This window comes from Gallinula chloropus, assembly GCF_964237585.1.
Source record: "Gallinula chloropus genome assembly, chromosome: 3".
Taxonomy (NCBI): domain Eukaryota; kingdom Metazoa; phylum Chordata; class Aves; order Gruiformes; family Rallidae; genus Gallinula; species Gallinula chloropus.
Window position 1 is genome coordinate 33,899,547 of NC_140087.1, and position 18,449 is coordinate 33,917,995.

Here is an 18,449-nt window from a genome sequence, read left to right on the forward strand (position 1 = left end):
CTTAAAAAGGACTGCATGTAGGTACTGATTATGGAAGTCAAACAGCCATATAAGAAATCTGTTAATATAATGGCTCATTTCTTTTTACAGAAATGGAGCAAGATGACTGTACTTACAACAGGACCCAAGACAAATTCCTACTCCTGTATTCAGATTCCAAATTAATGTGAGTCAGTGCTGGACCTCTAATTTTATGTGTCATGTAAATTATATACCACCTCTTTTATTCTGCTCTGCTCTAAACTGCCCCAAACTCCTTCCTTTATCTCCTATATACCTGCCTTCTTTCACTCACTTTATTAAAGACAGTCATGTTCTTCCCCATATTATCCTATAGTGGATTCATCTCATTCCTTCTATATTTCAGGGAAGGAAGGGACCTTTGCCTTAGGTTACCTTATTTTGCTCTTAATATTGGATTAGAACTTATATTCTTTCCGCAGCAGGAACAGAAATCTTCATTTTAACACACGCTGTCCCCAGTCCCTGGGACAGTGGGGATTCCAGCCATTTCCAGAACATATTGTTCTATATGACAAGTCTTATAAATGAAATGTCTCTCAGTTATATAATGGGAGCGTGTTGAACAAGAAATGAAAATTTCTCTCAGATATCGAATCTGCTGCTTGAGACAAATCAAGATGTTATCAGAAATGTACTATCCTGTTCTAGGGACAGCACCATATCCCATACCAGGTGTAATCTGTATTTGACTAATGCAACAGAAAGGGTATCTTATTCTGTGGACTGATGGTATTACCCATTTTGACACACCTTACACCTTCATTTCTGAATTTTCTGTGTATTATAGGCATGAACAAAGAACAAAGAACTATTCTTCTACAGTTTGAGAGAACTTTATAAGGAAAGAAAAATCTCAAACATGTTCAGATCATTTGAGTTACATTGGCTAAGAAGGCAAATAAACAGGCAGTATCAACATAATTAAAAATATGTCTAATAAAAGAAAGAAAACACCACAGACCTCTAGATCTTGAGGGTTAGAACAGTTATGTGAGCAAGGGCAAAACTGGACCTGCATTATACTACAAAAATAGTATAAAAAAACCCTGAAAATGACCTAGCTGTGTGAACAAGGATTTTAAAAAGGAATTAAACTTCAATCCAAACCAAGTTTAAACATTACAGATTCTAAGAATAAATATTAGGATTCATGAAAACAGAGAACTTTTCCTTATCAAGTAATTTAATAAATTAATCCCACAGCTGCCAATATACTAAGACTTCTTATTACTTTTATATACTTATGCAAATGAGAATATAAAACGTTAGCATATGCTTCAATATACCTTGAAATATCAAGATTCCCTACCTACAGTGCCTGGCCTAAATCCTGACCTGATATCTGTTTTATACAGACTTCCCAAATGCAACTATTAAAAACTTTAATTGATTTTGGTTTTCTTTTTCTTAATATTTGTGACTGACCTACAAATCAGGCATGCATTTCTGAAACAATAGAGTTAATGGGTTTTAGGCAAAGTGAACATCATCTATATGGTCTGCTATAGACAGATATCCTCAGGTTAGATCGGGCTCCCAGTCACTAAATATAGAAAAAAACCACAAACAAAAACTACCAATCAAAGAATTTAAAAAAGAAGACATCAAACCAACAAAAAGTCACACAAATAAAAATAGAGACTTAGTGACGCTAAAATATTTAAAAAATTCCTATTCTATAAATAAAGTTACAAGCCAGGCAATACTCAGAATTATGCCAAGAACATTTCTATGCCCAGGCAGCAATACCGATAGAATATCTTTTTGTACATCTTCAGTGGCAGCAAGAAAATATTAGTCTGTGTTGTCAAGAAACATATCAAACCTTTAGCTAAAGCAGATAAAGAACTTGTATTGCAGAGAAATATTGTAGACTGTTTTACACTCAAGACATACATCACTTATGTAACATCATGTATTTTGCACATGTAACATTTTTTCCCTCTCTAAATATCTGCTGTAATATCAAAACATAGCCTTTAAACAACCAATAAGTGTCTTAAGAAGGTGAGAAAACAGAAGGCAGAGAGAGAAAACCGGTGACAGAATATAACAAGCATTAGAACTGGCCAAACCCCAACAAATCTACTTAAAAAAATTTCTTCAGAATGTAGCCTGACATGCCAATTTTCAAATCCTAACATTATGTTATAGTATTAATGAAAAGAAATTAACATAACTCATAATTCTTCTGATCAAAATGAAGTGAAAATACTATTTAATGGAATTTGAAATCTGTTATGGGAGACACATTGGATCAAAAAGATGGGAAAACATAGGTAATGCGGCCAAAGACAGTAGACCCACTGCTCCACTTAAAAGTCTTCTGGAAACTTCCTTAGTAAAATCACGGTTGAAGTTTCATTAGGAAAATACAGTGTTGTAAAAATATTTTTGTTAGCCATTTCAGGCAAACCTGTCACACCATTTTTGATCCAGAACTGTCAATTCTGTTGTTTCTTTTTCCAGCTACACACCAATCTTTTAATATTCCAGTAAATAGTAATTACTCGGGAGAATAAAACATGATGTATTTCTAACTACGCTTTTGTGAAGTAAGCAAAAAGTTGGACCTGAAAGTAAAGATCACACACCTTTAAAAACATTGAAGTGCATTACTAGAATATTATTTACTGTGGTACAGCAATAGTCCCTTTCCTCGGAGATGTTCTCACTCATATAGTGTGCATGTGTGTGCACGCAAGTATTACAATTATATTTAATATCCTAGCTTTGTTTTCACAAAACAAAAGCGAAGTTCAAGTTCTCTCTAGAAGTGGACACTTCTACCCATTTCTACAGAATGTACCCACATAAAATCAGCAGCACCAGCAAAGTCCCTGATGACTTCCAATGAGACAAGCAGGAAGACAGAGTCTACTAAACATCTGAAAAAGAAGTTCCATCAAAAAACAAAGGTAACAAAGGACTCTGAAAAAACTTTATACCTCAAAGAATGCAAAAACCAATCCCTTAGTAATGAACAGTAAATCAGTACTCACAGGTATGCAATACTCCACCATTGGGTAATGCAATTTGTGCCCCTTTGCTGTACGGCCAGAAAAGAAACAGCTCTGACAGACATCATAGTTGAAATGTTTTAAGCTCCGGTACCTATGAGGACATGAAACAAAGTTATTAGCACTTCCTAGCTGTAATTCTAATTTTTTATTGTTATTATGCTTCATGAGGCAAATTATTCTCCGAAATGGTGTCATGTGCTTTGGAGGAGCAGCAACATGGTGAGATTTTTGGGTTTAGATTAGAATGCCCCTTGAAGCATGTGACTGTGTGTGACCGAGACATGGCATGGCCACTCGTCACAGCTGCAGACCCAGAGGCATTAGTGCCACCACAGCAGCTGCATGGGACACAGGAAAACCACAGCCTTCTTAGTCCATTTCACATAACCTTCCTACACTACACAGGTCACCTCCTCAGGTATTCAAAGGAAATGCCTGGCTCCTACAGCCAGAATATGTCAACCACCTGTTGCCCAGGTCAATTTAGTTTTTCTCTTTTCTTCTCTTTTACATACATTTTTTACATAATTTTGATGTTCAGACATTCCAAGCACATTTCTGATCAAAAAAACCCCTCTTGAGAATTCATTAATTATAAAAATAATACTAAGTTTAAAAATTACATTGATTTATTTGATTTTGATTTTTTTAGGAGCTTTTATATGTATACCTAAGGTAGTGAACTTATACAGTATCCCCTATATTTAACATAGGCATCAGAAAAAGAATTTTTAGGGTTTTTTTTTTAACTAGAGATGACTAAAGCAATAATTTAACTCCCGATTCCACCCACTGTTTTTTTATGGTATGGTTGTTCTGACTGGAGGAGGTTATATTATTTCTATAAAACTAAAATGAGATAACTGAGCCAAATTGAATAGCTACTGAATAGTTAAAGTTTAAATTAAATTGCTTCCTGAGAGCAATCTGCAGTACCAATCCACATTTTCCCCTGCTGAGTTTTATGTTTTGTTTTGCAAGACAATATGTGTCTATAAATGCAAAGGTTCCCTTTTAAGGATGCTGATGCAACTGTTTATAATCTTTGCTCAGAGCCTCTGTATTAAATGGACACATCTACCTTCTGCTAAGATGCTAGATGCTTTTGTTGTTGTGGATCTCTAACTTCATTGTAGAAATTATTTAGAACAGGCCATTTTTTTGTCTGTCTTCAATCTCTCTGCCTTCTTTTTCCACACAAAGTATTTCAGTAGAGACACGATTCATCAGCCCCAACTTAGGCATCTAAAAGACATCTGAGCTGAAGTTTTGTCACCCTACGCTCCCTCAAGCATTAATTAACAAAAATAGGAACATTTAGCCAAATTCTATTTGCTCTTAAAGGCAGGCAACAAGGTTTGAACCGATTAATTACTTTTGGAAGCAATCACATATCTATAATTATAGTAAAAGAAGAGGGATGCTAGCTTAATCTTGTAAAAGTGACTAAAGCCAGCATACCTAAAAAGCTGGGTGAGATGAATCCGAACTCAAGATTCATATTATTAACTTTTAAAATAACAGAAAGAAGGAGAAACAGAAAGATAGGGAACAAAACTTGCTCGTCTACCTAAATACCTAAAGAAAAGTCTCTAATCACTTACAGAAACACACTGCCTTATATCATTCATAAATAATACACTCAACTTCATGACCACAGTGGACAAAAAAGCCAGTTATGTTTAGCTCTATTCCCTACTTTCTTTTTCCCAGCACTTTATACACTGGAGCAATCAATTTACATATGCATGTTAGCTGTAACAGCACTCACAAAGTACCAACTATGTTATGCCTTATGATGATAATTCATAGCAAAATCATACAGTTTAGGAGGATAATACAGAGAATATACCTGAAGTTACTTTTTCTTTTAGAATTCACAGCTGCCATTGAACAGATGAAAGTTTGATTGAGTTCGATGGCTCAGACAGGAACTGTGCAAGTCTCACCACGGTAACACATCATTGATTGTGCAAAGCAAGGCCAGATTGCTTCTGAGGGGTGCTTAATATTGCCTGGCACGAGTTAGTTTCCCAAGCCTTATGCAGGAGAGCAGCCAGCCAGCCATCACCTTTTCTTACTGATCAGCTCCTTATGGTCTTGTGCTTGTACAACACACGGCATGCGTTTATATTGCTACCTATAGGATCCACCAATACCAAAAAAGGTGTGCCTGCCCTGCACACCCTTCAGTCACAGAACAGCTGGTGTCTAACAGCAGTACTGCAGGAGCCAGAAATGCACAGGCTCATCATAGGTGGCTGATCCCATCTTAAAGCAGCAAAACCAGCGGAAAAACAAATAGAAAGAATTGTACTTGATGGAAGACTTGAAATTGTGATTATTCTCAGAGAAACCTAGCACCCAGCCCTTCTCTTACCTAAAGCCAACAATTGGACACTCTTTACAGATGTTGCACTTAGCCTGATGTTTTGCTGTTTCTGCAGCTGCCACACGGTGCAGAACTGGTAGCCATACCATAGACTGTGGCTCTAAGTGCATCCAATCTATAAATTGCTTTACAGTTATTTCTGGTTTATTGTGGTTCTACGAAGAGAAAAAAAAATACATCCAAATTAAAAACCCAAAACACAACAACAAACAACAAACCAAGATACATACACAGATTTCTTTAGAATTCAATTTCAAAAAACCCCTCCACAAACTGTGTAAATCCATGCCAGGTTAACATCAAACCAGTTAAAGGATACAAGAAACAACTACGATTAAAATGCAAATAAAGACACCACGTTAGTCAGTAAGAATAAAGAAGCCTATAGAGCTGTGATAGAGTAGACAGATGGTAACAAAGATGGAGTACATAGTAAAGGAGTAATGGAGTAAAGCCATCTTTGAACTGAAAGGACTTGAGAATGAAGTGAACGAGCATGAAAGGGGAGCACATTCTGCAGTTCAGACACCCTAAAGACATGGTTGTCTTTTGAGTTAGGATCGATGCCAGACGGCCAAAAATCAGCAGTGCTTGCATGTGTCTGCTAATTACCATGAGACTCATGCAATCCTTTTTACTGTATTCTGACCCCATGGCATTACTTCAAGGTAGCGCCTTAAATAAACACACAAATAAGTAGATAAATAAACAAACGAGAGAAAGAAATCTTGGACTTAGAGGCAGTCACTGCAAGAATACAGCAGAGCTAAAGTATTTGTATGATTGGTTTAAGAAGCAAACATGCTTCCACATTCCCTTCGAGTATTAACCAGCAGAGAGGCCCAGCTATAAAGGTATCATATTCATCAACTTTGTCAGCAATAAGAACAGAGGTCATCTTTATAAGCTCACTGGAAGTAGCAGAACACAGCTTAAAAATGAAAGTTCTTCCTAAGTGGTTGAGAAGCAACACTGGACTTGACCTATTCATAGTCCAGTAAGAGGGAGCAGCATGAGATAAAAAAAAAATAAATAATAACACACTCTCCTGACCAGAAAAATACTTGTTTTCTCTAGGCTGAGACGACTGTCATGCAGCTGTGTATTTTCTCTACGCTCTCTTAATGACCAGGGACTGAACTCAAGCTGTTTGTGTGAGACAAGGGATGTAACCTCATTATCATTATGATCATAATATCACATCAAGTATATAAACACAACCTTGCTAGTACCCCTCACCCATAATTGAACAGCATGTGAGATGGGGCAGATCCTTGAGGATCATTGCTCTGTGACAGAAAATCTCTGCTGCTAACAAATGAATAATTTATTTCATTGTGACTTGAGTCACTTGAGGCCAGTGACAGATATGTCAAGCACCATCCCTTATTGTCTGAAGCAGCAATGTTAAGAACCTCAGGGGAAATTTTACATGGTTAATTGGTCAAACCAACTTCCATAAGTATCTCACAAATTATTCATGATCTGGACAAACATTCTTCCAATTCCTATCACCTCAATGTCCAGAAATGAATCCAATAGTTCTAAAAAAGTCTAGCACCATTGAATTTTTCAAAGCATTGGAGAAAAAAAATGTAGAAATATCTATGAAAGAAAGGCAGAAGAAAAATGCTGTAGAAGTTTACTATAACATTAAATGTTGGATTCAGTAAAATCAGAAATATTAAAGACAGTAGTTTTATATGTGCCAAAGTGAAATTTTAACCCATATATTATTTCTGACAACGCTCAAACAGCCACTTTCACAGAAATAATACACTCAAGCAGTATAGTTATCACTAGCAAACAGTGAGAGCCTTTGGCACCCTTGACAAAAGCTAAGTTAGGTTATGTTCCATTGCAACATGCTTTTTCCAATTCTCATCTTCTTTAAACAGACAGACGCTCCTTGCAGCCTCATTAACCCCCTGCATGTAGTGTGGAGCTGAACAGCAGGCTGTAAGACAGCTTTATTCCATGTTCTGATCTGTTGCATAAAGACTCATGGTATATAAATGATTACGCTTGAAGTTCCTTGCAACGGCAAGCTCTTTGTCAGTAAAAGAATGCTAAATATTTCCTGATGCACAAGGTCAAAAATTACTATCAGCATCATTCTCTTGTTCTGTCGAGATTACATCTTGTTCCAACAGGGAAAAGCGTGTTATTTTCACCCTATCAGGTTGCTTTGAACGATGCAGAGCAGGATAATTGGCTGCTACAAAATTTTTAACAGCTTTTAGATCAGCCAATATTGTCAAAACCACAAAGATTTATATATTCTTGTTGCTAAAAAGTAATTTGTTTGATCCTCTCCTAGACAATAAAACCATCCTTTACAGCTGCATTTTCACAATAACTTCACACATTTAGTTGCAGGAGCATATTCATTTCTGTTTGGAAACTCAATAGATGCTTTAAAATTCCTTTCTTCTTTTTATACCATATAAAACTGGTTTTGGTTTGTTTTTTTTCACATGATGATCTTTGTTTTCTTACCTGTTGGAAGCAGCTGCGCACACTGGGTTCAATGTTGCTGCCACCAAAGGCTGCCACTTCCCCAAGCTGCCGCGGGATCTGGATAGCATCATGAAGCAACAGCCCCAGCTGCCTCTGGTCACACATTTCTGTGGGGCCTGATACTTCCTTGAAGAGATCTGCAATGTCAATAAGAGGGACCAGCTCATTTAATTTCCATGTACACCCCCCTTTTATTCAGTAATGCTGCAGCTGAAGCTTCCTAATTTTTGTAATCCAGATGTGGTTACACTTGGCCACTGTCCCACTGACAAAAATTCATCCTCATCTAATCTTGAGTGTTACAGCAAAGCACTGAATTAACAGGCATCTCTGCAGTACAGATATTTCTGAAGTACTTTCTTATCACATTTGTTTGATTGGACATTTTTAATTGCTAAAACTTTCAGCTAAAATTTTAAACATGTTTCTGCCAACAAGCCTTGGTTTATGAACTTTGTAGCTATGTACATTTTTAGTCATAAGATGAATGTCTCCTGAAAATATCTTCAACACTGAGTTCATCTCAGAAATATTTTTAAACTCTGTGATTGGTACAATTTAAAGAATAAATGGAAGTGAATTTTTTGTGTTCATTCCAGTTGGCTTTTGCAGTCTCCTTTTGCACTCGGCGGCTGGCTTGGATATAAGCTGCAAGTAATCTTAAAAGAAAAAACAAATCCATTCATACTATTCTCCTCCTTTTCATGTTTCCCACCAGAACAACCATTAATAAGATTAGAAATAAAAGAAATTTGAAAATTCAGCCTGACTGCACTTCTGATTGAGAAACAGACAAGCTTTGTTCAGAAACACTCAAGAGAAAATCTTTTATTATACTCTGAATTTTCTGCCCTTCATTTGGAGCAACCATCAAGCTTTGTCAGTCTGCTTCAACAAGTCTGGTTGTACTTTTTATTTTCTTTGCAAAGGAGGTTGGGGCACAAGAAAAGATTTTCACAAAACAGAAATCCAGATGACTGGATTTTTAGTTTCTTGTATTTTTCTTGCCCCATTCTCGCCCAGTCAAATAAATGCTCCTGCTTTGCAGTGCTCAGTGGAGAGGAAAAAAGCCCCACAGATGATAGCAGTGACAGAACTATCTTCCATCCTGGCTAGTTTTCCAGTTTCTAAGAGTCAGTTTAAAAAACTTGATAGTATAAAAAAATATGACTGTTGCTCTTTCTATTCACATCAGTCTACAGTGGAAGCAGGTACTTCGACTTGATTGGGGGGCTAGTAAAAGAGGAAAAACAATGCAGCAGAAGAGGGAATAGGGTGATGATCTAGAGTTGATCCAAGTAGGAAATGAGCAAATAACTTTGAAGAGCTCAAACTCCTCCAAAGCACTCCGCTTAAAGAACAACTACCACTGGCCAGCTGTGCCATAACCAGTGAGTGTCCAACTACAAGGGATTAGGACAAATGTCTTCCCTGAAAGAGAGGTCAGACATAGGACCAGGCTGCCCAGAGAGGTGATAGAGTCACCATCCCTGGAGGGGTTTGAGCAATATGTAGATGTGGTACTCTAGGACATGGTTTGTTGACATGGTGGTGTTGAACAGATAGTTGGACTTGATCTTAGAGGTCTTTTCCAACCTTAAATGTTCTGTAATTCTGTGAGCTCATGGGTGGTAACCTCTTCTTCCAGAATCCTCAATTCCTTTTATGCAACACGCTGGCTCCTCAAGTAAAGGCATAGAAAGCCCAAAAGTTCTTGCTATCTGGCCTACCTCCTTAAAGTAACCCATGAGCTATTCCCTGGCAAAGAAGGCATAGTGAGAGTACCTCTCAATGGCAGACATTGGCCAAGAGCTTGGTTTAGGTCTGTCAGGGTACGTCCTGACACCATACTCACTAGTGGGAAAAGGGATTCCATCAATCACACTCCAGCAATGTCAGAAGCCAGAAATTCATATTAATGGAGTTTGTAATATGTACACACATATTATATGACCTTATATGTACAATACAGTAATAAAAAGACTAAACTGTATAAGGGACTCTAACAAAAGCAAGAGAAGAATGACTGGAGAAGTGAAAGAAAAAAAAATATTCAGATCTGAGCCATAGGGAAAAACAACCACCCAGTAACAAGAAAAAATAAATCAACCTTCAATTCAGCCTCACACTACTATTTTGAGGATGACAACCTGTGGGACTCAAACTGCAGCTTAGCTGGACAACCTGAAAAAAAAAGTATTTACTGGCTGATACGGAAGAGCATAGTTGAAAATGTTGAAAAGTTTCTAAAATTCCTGACAAAATGGTAATAAGACAGAAGGATGATGTCCATGACATGGCTTTTGTATCTTTTGTTGAAGTTGCCAAGACTTCAAATCATAAACCTAGCACTGTTGAATCTGAACTATCCAAGCAGCTCCAAGGAATCTAGCAATAAAAGCTCCATAGTTACACTGAAATATAATAAAAAATTCTCAAATATGCCTTCATCTGTTCATGGGCATTTTTATAAACATGATATACATTCTTTTTTCTTCCCCACCCCACTTTCGTATCACAATATTAGTTTCAAACTGTTTGAAATTTAACAACATAAACAAAAAAAGAAAAATCATATTCCAAGGATGTTGTACATCACTTGAGAATTGAACTGCTTCACAGTTGAGATTTTTCAAGTAGTCCTTTTTGACCCCAAATAGTACACCTTACATGCGTTAAATTATATGACCCATAGCCTACAAAGCTACACACTAAATAAAACTGTATGTGTGTTTTCTGCTTCTGGTGCAAGTCTAGGCTTTCTGTGTTAAAAAAAAGAGCCCAGACAGGAGCAAAATGCACACAAATGTGCTCTCAGTTATTACATAGTTCTATGACTTTTCTCAACTATTAAACTGAAGAAAAGGGAGGGAAGATAAAATTCCTGTTGTCCCTCAGGAAATCCATACCTCTGAGACATCATTTATCTCCTGATTATATGACCACGCAAAATCTGCTGTGAATAATTTCAAATGCAAATTAATTTTTTCACTGTTGCAAACACTTGCTGATATGATTGACATTTACCTTCTAAGAACATTTGGGACACTAAAATTGAGTGGCTTACCGAAGTCCTGTAATAATGTAGGAACAAATAATGGTAAAAAAGAGCAGAGTCTTTTTTATTGTATTCTGAGTATTTTGGAACTAAGCTACTGTTATCATCTGCCATGTACAACCTTTTTTCTTCCTTTTTCCATTTTTTTTAAGGCTACTTCTGTGCCCATGAACTGAGCAGTGCATCACAGTCTAAGACCAAGCACTGGAACATTGTCATTTGTATTAGGCTGCTAAAAGTGTATCTGTCACGCTTTTAATCCAAGTCAACTGACTCTCACTCCCAAAATAGCCAGGAATGATGCAAGAGTTGGGTAGAGTCAGGGGTCCTTTCCATAGTTAGCTCTAATGCACCCCCTCCCCTCCACAGTTTCGTGAAGAAAGAAGAGGGAACATGAATACAGCTACACCAGGTCATTGGCCTCACCGCCAATGGCACTGGTTTATTTGCCCTACAAGCATAGACGTAAACGGCTCACAGCAACTCAACTATATTTGCAGGTCCATTTTTATTCACAGGAGCATTCAGGTGTGTCCTTGAAGTTAAGCATGACTTTAAACATTTTCAAAAATAGTCATTCTTTAATTAAGGCTTCAATGTCACTTCTAAAGTAATTAGGACTTTTAAAATTAAAGATTCATTCGCCAATCAATCCTGAAGTCTAGCATCTTAAAAAGAAAATTAAATTTAAAAAAATTAAATCATAGAAATTTTTCTGACAAAAGATACCAAAAAATACATGAGGAGAGGAGAGGAGAGGAGAGGAGAGGAGAGGAGAGGGAGAGGGAGAGGGAGAGGGAGAGGGAGAGGGAGAGGGAGAGGGAGAGGGAGAGGGAGAGGGAGAGGGAGAGGGAGAGGGAGAGGGAGAGGGAGAGGGAGAGGGAGAGGGAGAGGGAGAGGGAGAGGGAGAGGGAGAGGGAGAGGGAGAGGGAGAGGGAGAGGGAGAGGGAGAGGGAGAGGGAGAGGGAGAGGGAGAGGGAGAGGGAGAGGGAGAGGGAGAGGGAGAGGGAGAGGGAGAGGGAGAGGGAGAGGGAGAGGGAGAGGGAGAGGGAGAGGGAGAGGACAACTGTCACACTCAGAGAAGCCTGGGATTGGCCAGGCTTCAGAAATGTTGAGAAGAAACATAGCCAGAAAGGGAATAATCAGAAGGTAGGCAATGTACATTGAGCACTCATGCTGGGGAAGGAGATACTGCTCTTCCTGCCAAGTGACTTATTTTCTTGAAAGTACTTAGCATTTCCATTATGGTTTCCACCTGAGGATCTCACAGCTCAACAGATAGGACAAGATTTCTCTCAACAGTAGATTAGTAGAATGTGACAAAATCAAAACAAGGAAGAGAGCTTGCACCAAAGATCACTCTGTGACACAGCTCGTGCCAGAGGACCCCAAAATGATGACTGCATAACCACTGCAGGCCAACAATCAGTACCTGGCACCCTCCCTCCCCCACAGTTTCTTTCAGACTGAAGTGTTTCATTTTGTGACAATTTTATGGTTCATAAGTAATAAAGCTGACAACAGTGATATCAAAGCCTGCCCCACTGATAAAAACAGGAACAACAACAACAACAAAGGTTGTATCATCTGGCTAAATTCTCCACTTTGAGAACCTGGGCAACTACTTTGATTTCAGATATATTTCAGGTTCAAATTATCATTTGATGCAAAAGTCTCCTGAGACTTTTTCTGCACTAGGTTTTTTACAACTTTTCACAGCAATCTTCATGAAAAAAGCCCACCTTGCTAATACAGGTTATGCAAATCTGCAGCCACCATCAGCTGCCATTTTTATTTTATAACTATACACAAAGCAGCAACATAAAACTGAATCTGACCTAGTGACTCCCTCATTTTGCTTCAGTGTCTATATTCAGTATCTGTAAATAAACTAATTAATTACAGATGGGAATTCTGTGTGAGTTTATTCACAGGCTTTGGGGATTTATAAACCCTCCTTTGGAAGGGTTATCATTCTGTTATTCACAACCTAGCTCATTGCTATACTTTATGAAAGCTTTTTATTTCACACCAAATGACAGATTACTTCCTCAATTGTCTTTACTGAACAAAGCTAAGTTGACCAAACTGTTTTAGTTGTGGACTCATTTACAGATACATCAAATGACATAAGGAAACAAAAAAAGCACAATCCCAAAGTCTTAGTATGGACTCAAGTCAGAAGGACAAAATATGCTTCAACACCTAAGATACCTGTAGTTTCCTCAATGTTAATAACTGAGATCAAAAGTGTTTGTAGGTAATCTTGTAAGGAATGCAGAAATTGATGCAGGTCTCCAATGCTCAACAACAAATACAGTCTCTATATATTTTATGTGTGTTTCTGCAATGAAGGAACTACTGCAAGAATAGCAATTTTAAAATGATGTGAATAACATTTAAATGTCCTTCATGTACAATGGTCTTATGTACTGCTAATCTCTTGTTCTGTATTTGTCAGGGGCATTTGCCACATCTACTCAACTCCCTTCTGCTCCTGCAATTATTTTTGTGAAATGTTTTTACACTACTCAGTATTTCTCAAGCTTGTAAGATTACTTAAATTAGCATAATTTAAACTTTCATTGTACAATTCTGGCAGGAATCAGAGATACTGGAAAACTATTTTCAGAGTTCAGATCATCTTTTTCATAGACAACAAAGTACAATTGTTGGGTTTTGATGTATTTCCTTGCTTTATCAGACATATCATTTTGTTCCAATCAACACTGACTTGCTTGACTTTTCCCTAAGCAAAACACACACACACACACTCACACGAGAACAGAATCAAATACTTCTCTGGTTTCCACACAGCAACATCCTCCCATGCTTTTGGAGAGTGCAATGCTGTGCATTATGACGATGCATAACGGTCATCAATAGTTTGCACTCAGGATATAAAACCTACTTTCTTCATTGTGGCTGATGATAATAAAAACAAATCTATCTTACTTACAAGAAAACTCTCTTGCTACAGGCATGAGAAACATTGTACTACAATTTTTGCTGCAATGTGTGTTGTTATTGTACATGACTTAATTGCATAAAATAAGAATTTTATAAAATATATTGTTCCTTACATCTGTACTTCTCTTCCAGAAGGCCCTTAGAAAGAGACATCAAGCCAATTTTCAGGGACTGCACCCGAATTTTTCCAGTTCGGCCACTGAAATTATAAAGAGAAGACCATTTAATGCAGTTTAGTTTTATTTTATTTCATTTCAAGTCTATTAAAAAATTAAAAGGCATTGATGAGTTCTGCTTTGAACACACTTTAAGTCACAAACCAAATCACATTAACAATGCTTCTCTCACAAAAGTTCAGCTCACCTTCCAAGGGGTTTACATGTCAGAACAGTTCATATTACTCCAAAAGGGCAGGCATTTAGCTCTGTAAAGCTCTCAACATGATGTAATAATGTGATATACACAGAAAAAATACATGAGCACACAGCAGAAAAGCCTATGGCCAAGTGTGAAACACAAGGACTTCAAAATAAAATCAAGTTTTCATATTCGAGTAATTAATTTTTTTTTTTTAATTTATTTTTTCACTTTATGCTTAAAATACTTGATATACATGTGTATCAGGTCATAAACAGCCACTCACATGCATTTATTAAATGATGTGTAGCTGTCATTGTTTTTAAGCAATACATCTTCAGGCTCTTTTTGACCAGCATGAAAAAAATAATACCTAAACCCAAAAACCCCACACATCTAACTTGAGACCTGCCAGACAAATGCTGTTCAAAAGGAGAGTAAAGCAATAATAGCAGGGTAAACAGAAAAGGACAATTTCAAAGACCAGTGCAGAAACTTATTCTTAAAACATCTAGTTATTTCTTCTTTCAAAGATCAAAAAACACGATGCAATTTCTCTTTAGGTGAGCCATGCCAAAAAAGTAATGAGAATAATAGTTCAACTGTATATATTATAGAGAAACTGCTGCATTTAAGGTTAGCTGGGTCCTTCACCAGCAAGTAAGATAATACTAAATATCACCCCAAACATTACTTTGGTCTCTTCTGTCATGCAGAAATGATATATCCTTTAATTACTTCTGAAGTGCTTATTAGATATCTCTTTCTGTCCTCTCCATTCAACATACCGTCTGCTGTCTGATTTACTTCTCAAACGTAGGGCTGAATACAAAATTATTAATTTACTTCTGGGCTCACAGTAAATTAGCTAAGCGTCTTACAAATATTAATGCATTTGTCTTCACAACCATCACCTAATCTAGTGAGACTAGACAGCATTATCTTCTCCATTCCACAAGCTGGAATAGAGGTACAGAGAAATTATTGCTAAATTAATCAAAAACACCCATTACTTTTACTGCCTAGTTTGAAAATCAGGACCCAATTTTCCAGAATGTTATAAAAGTGCCACCTATTTTATACATTCAGGCTTAGCTTCAAATTACCTCTTTCAATCACAGACACTACATCATTCTGGCATACCTTAACGTGGAAATGGCTCATTTTGCAACCTTGATAAAGCTCTTTCCCTATTCTTTCCTGTGCAGAGTTGTCTGTGTTTTCACTTTGTATTCAATAGGAAAGCAAACTAGAACATTCATTTTGGTTTGATTTAAGTCAGGACTGACTAGACCATTTGTTTATTAAAGGTAGAAACTTGGAAAAATCTTTGCAGCTAGAAGGTCAGGGCACGTATGTGGAGGATTCAAACTTCTCCAGACTTCAACAGATTGTTAAAGGGACTGTGAAAAATTTCATTCGCTCAAAAAGCATTTCCTCAATAAATTAAAAAAATAATTACAAACCCTGTAGTTTTCTAAAGAGTAAGATATTTTCCCCTAGCATTTTTTTCCCAGAACCAGTTAAATATTAGCACTGGAATTACATATACAACAAAACCCCCCACACCAAATCCTAACAAAATCACTCCACCAACCTATAGACTGTATAGCACTTGTACTTCCAATTCAATGCTGTAACCTTAGAGAGTCACAATATCACTGAGGTTGGGAGGGATCACTTACGTCTATCTAGACCAAAGCTCCTGCTCTGGTCAGCTTTTGAATATCTTCAAGGATGGAGACTGCACAGCTTCTCTTGGTAACTTGTGCTACAGTTTGATCACTCCCACATAAAAAAAAAATAATCTTTTTCTTACATGTTTAAAGCAGAATTTTCTGTGTTTCAGTTTGTGCCCATGGCAGCACTAAGATGAGCCTGGCTCTATTTCCTCTATTGCTCTCATCAGGCATTTATGCACATTGATAAGATCCCCACGAAACATCCCTTCCCTGGATTGAAGAATTCCACTCTCTCAGCCTCTCCTGATACATAAGATACTCCAAGTCCTCTATCATCTTCTTGGTCCTTTACTGCACTCACTCCAGTTTGTCCATGTCTCTCTTGTCCTGGGAAGCCTGTAGCTGGACCCAGCACTCCAGATGTGTCTCGCCAGTGCTGAGGGGAAGGATCACCTCCCTTGACCTGCTGGGAAGGATTTTTCTAATGCAGCTTGAGAAACTGTTTGCCTACTTAGCCACAAATGCATGTTGTTGGCTCATGTTCAACTCAGTGTCCAATAGGACCCCCAAGGTCTTTCCTGCAAAGCTGTTTTATAGCCAGTTGTCCCCCAGTTTGTACTGGTACATGGTGTTGTTCCTCCTCAGGCAGAGGACTTGCCATTTCCCTTCACTGAACATCATGAGATCCAATCTGTCAAGGTGTCCCTGAATGGCTGCACTGCACCCAATTGCACTGTGTGTACAAACACCTAAAAATCAAGGCCTTACAGTGGGAAGGTTCAGGAAACTTTTTAATGCTTGAATTCATACAAAATTTATGGGTCAAGTATTTAGAATTAAGTGTCAGCACACTCTTCAGATTCACAGCAGCAACACAAGCACCCTTGTCATTACAAAATCAATTGATAAGGCCACTTTAAGTGTTCAGATATTTTTTGCTCTGGTCCTGACGAAGGGAAATCTGAACCATTATACCTCTATTAACTGCTTTAGAGCAAAGTTGTCCATTCTCCATCAATAGAACAGTGAAAAGCCGTACAAAAATGGCACATTATTGACCTCTGACACATCTTCAAGTGAAAAATGGCAAAATCATTATAGCTGCTTGTCAGAAGCACTTTTCTGGTTTTATAAAGTCCATTTGTCCCTTTGGATATCTCTGATCCCTCTTTTCCCAGGCAATATAAAGCCTAAGGATTCATTGCCCTTATAGTTTGATGCTGACATTCTTCTTCTCCAAATGAACTGTTCTAGTGGGGAAGGGGAGAGGAAAGAGAGGTGAGGGGAAAGAGAAAATAAAGAAATCCTTGGTTTTCCAGGTGATTTCGTTATCTCTACATATGCACCAGGCAGGATCTGACCTATCTGCATCAGGTATGATGGCCCCCTGTTACACCTTCATCCACTGCCAGTCAGGACATGGCACAGAACTCAGAAGTAATTTAACTTTTAAAACTGCTCAGATAGATGATAAAAGAAGATACACATAATTTTCAGGCACAGTAGGAGAGTGCATTGAAAGCATTTACCACAGAGCGACTAGTGCAGTGGAGAATCAGCTAATTAGATCATTTGGTCAAGAGCATGGGAGGATACCACACTGCATGAGAAGAGAGGCTGTGTTGGGACTGGAACAGACAACTTTGTTGTATAGTTTGGACTCTGCATCCAAGAAAAGAGCAACCATTCGACTGTTTCAGAGATACAAAACAGCTGCAGAAAATATAAAAAAAGCTACTTTATATAAAAATTAATGAGTGTCACTACTGTATAATAACATAACCTAGGGAGGAAAAAAAGAAAAATCTAGAAACAGTTGAAGTACTAGAAGAGAAAGGGAGAACACTTCTATCCTACTACTTGTATCTTACTACAGGAGATACTGTATCTAGAGGATGCAGAAGGGCAGCAAGGGGGAAAGAAGAGGTAACAGCATACAGGTGACAGATGCAGTAGATACAGGCCATGCCTCAGGAGTTCCCTTGCTAATCCTATAACAACTAAGCTCCAAACAAATGAAACTAATACAATCCCAGCCTCGCTACAGCAAGTACAAGCTTCATGGAGTACCTGGGAATCACATAATATAGTTTAGCAGTACTCGGCCACAGGAACATCGCAGCTGCAAAACAGCATGCTAAACCCTAAACCCAGCATTCCTCTTTCTGCTCAGACACCTAGGAAATTCAGTGACACACATTAAAGCAGGGTTACAATTACCTGAAGATCTCTCTTTCCAGGAAAGTGAGTTTATAAAACTTGCCAAAAATGTTCATTAATTATATAATTGTCTTGAGCAATCTTAATTATTTTCTCTAATTAACAACCTGTTACAGAGTTAGGACACGAAACTCCACTGACAGCAAACACAGTCCATACCATAGTCAAAACGGGAGCCTGGGACACCTACACGTTATAAATGC

General features: G+C 37.8%; 1 protein-coding gene across 1 annotated transcript in view; it reads right to left on the minus strand.

Moving 5' to 3' along the window:
• The window catches only part of UTRN (utrophin), a 380,556-nt gene that overhangs the window by 32,952 nt on the left and 329,155 nt on the right, over positions 1-18,449 (minus strand). Inside the window, exons 61-64 of the mRNA XM_084262364.1 lie at positions 14,101-14,186; positions 7,939-8,096; positions 5,428-5,594; positions 3,027-3,138 (exon numbers count right to left, since the gene is read on the minus strand). Of these exons, the coding sequence (XP_084118490.1) occupies positions 3,027-3,138; positions 5,428-5,594; positions 7,939-8,096; positions 14,101-14,186 (523 nt within the window). The remainder of the gene's footprint in view (positions 1-3,026; positions 3,139-5,427; positions 5,595-7,938; positions 8,097-14,100; positions 14,187-18,449) is intronic.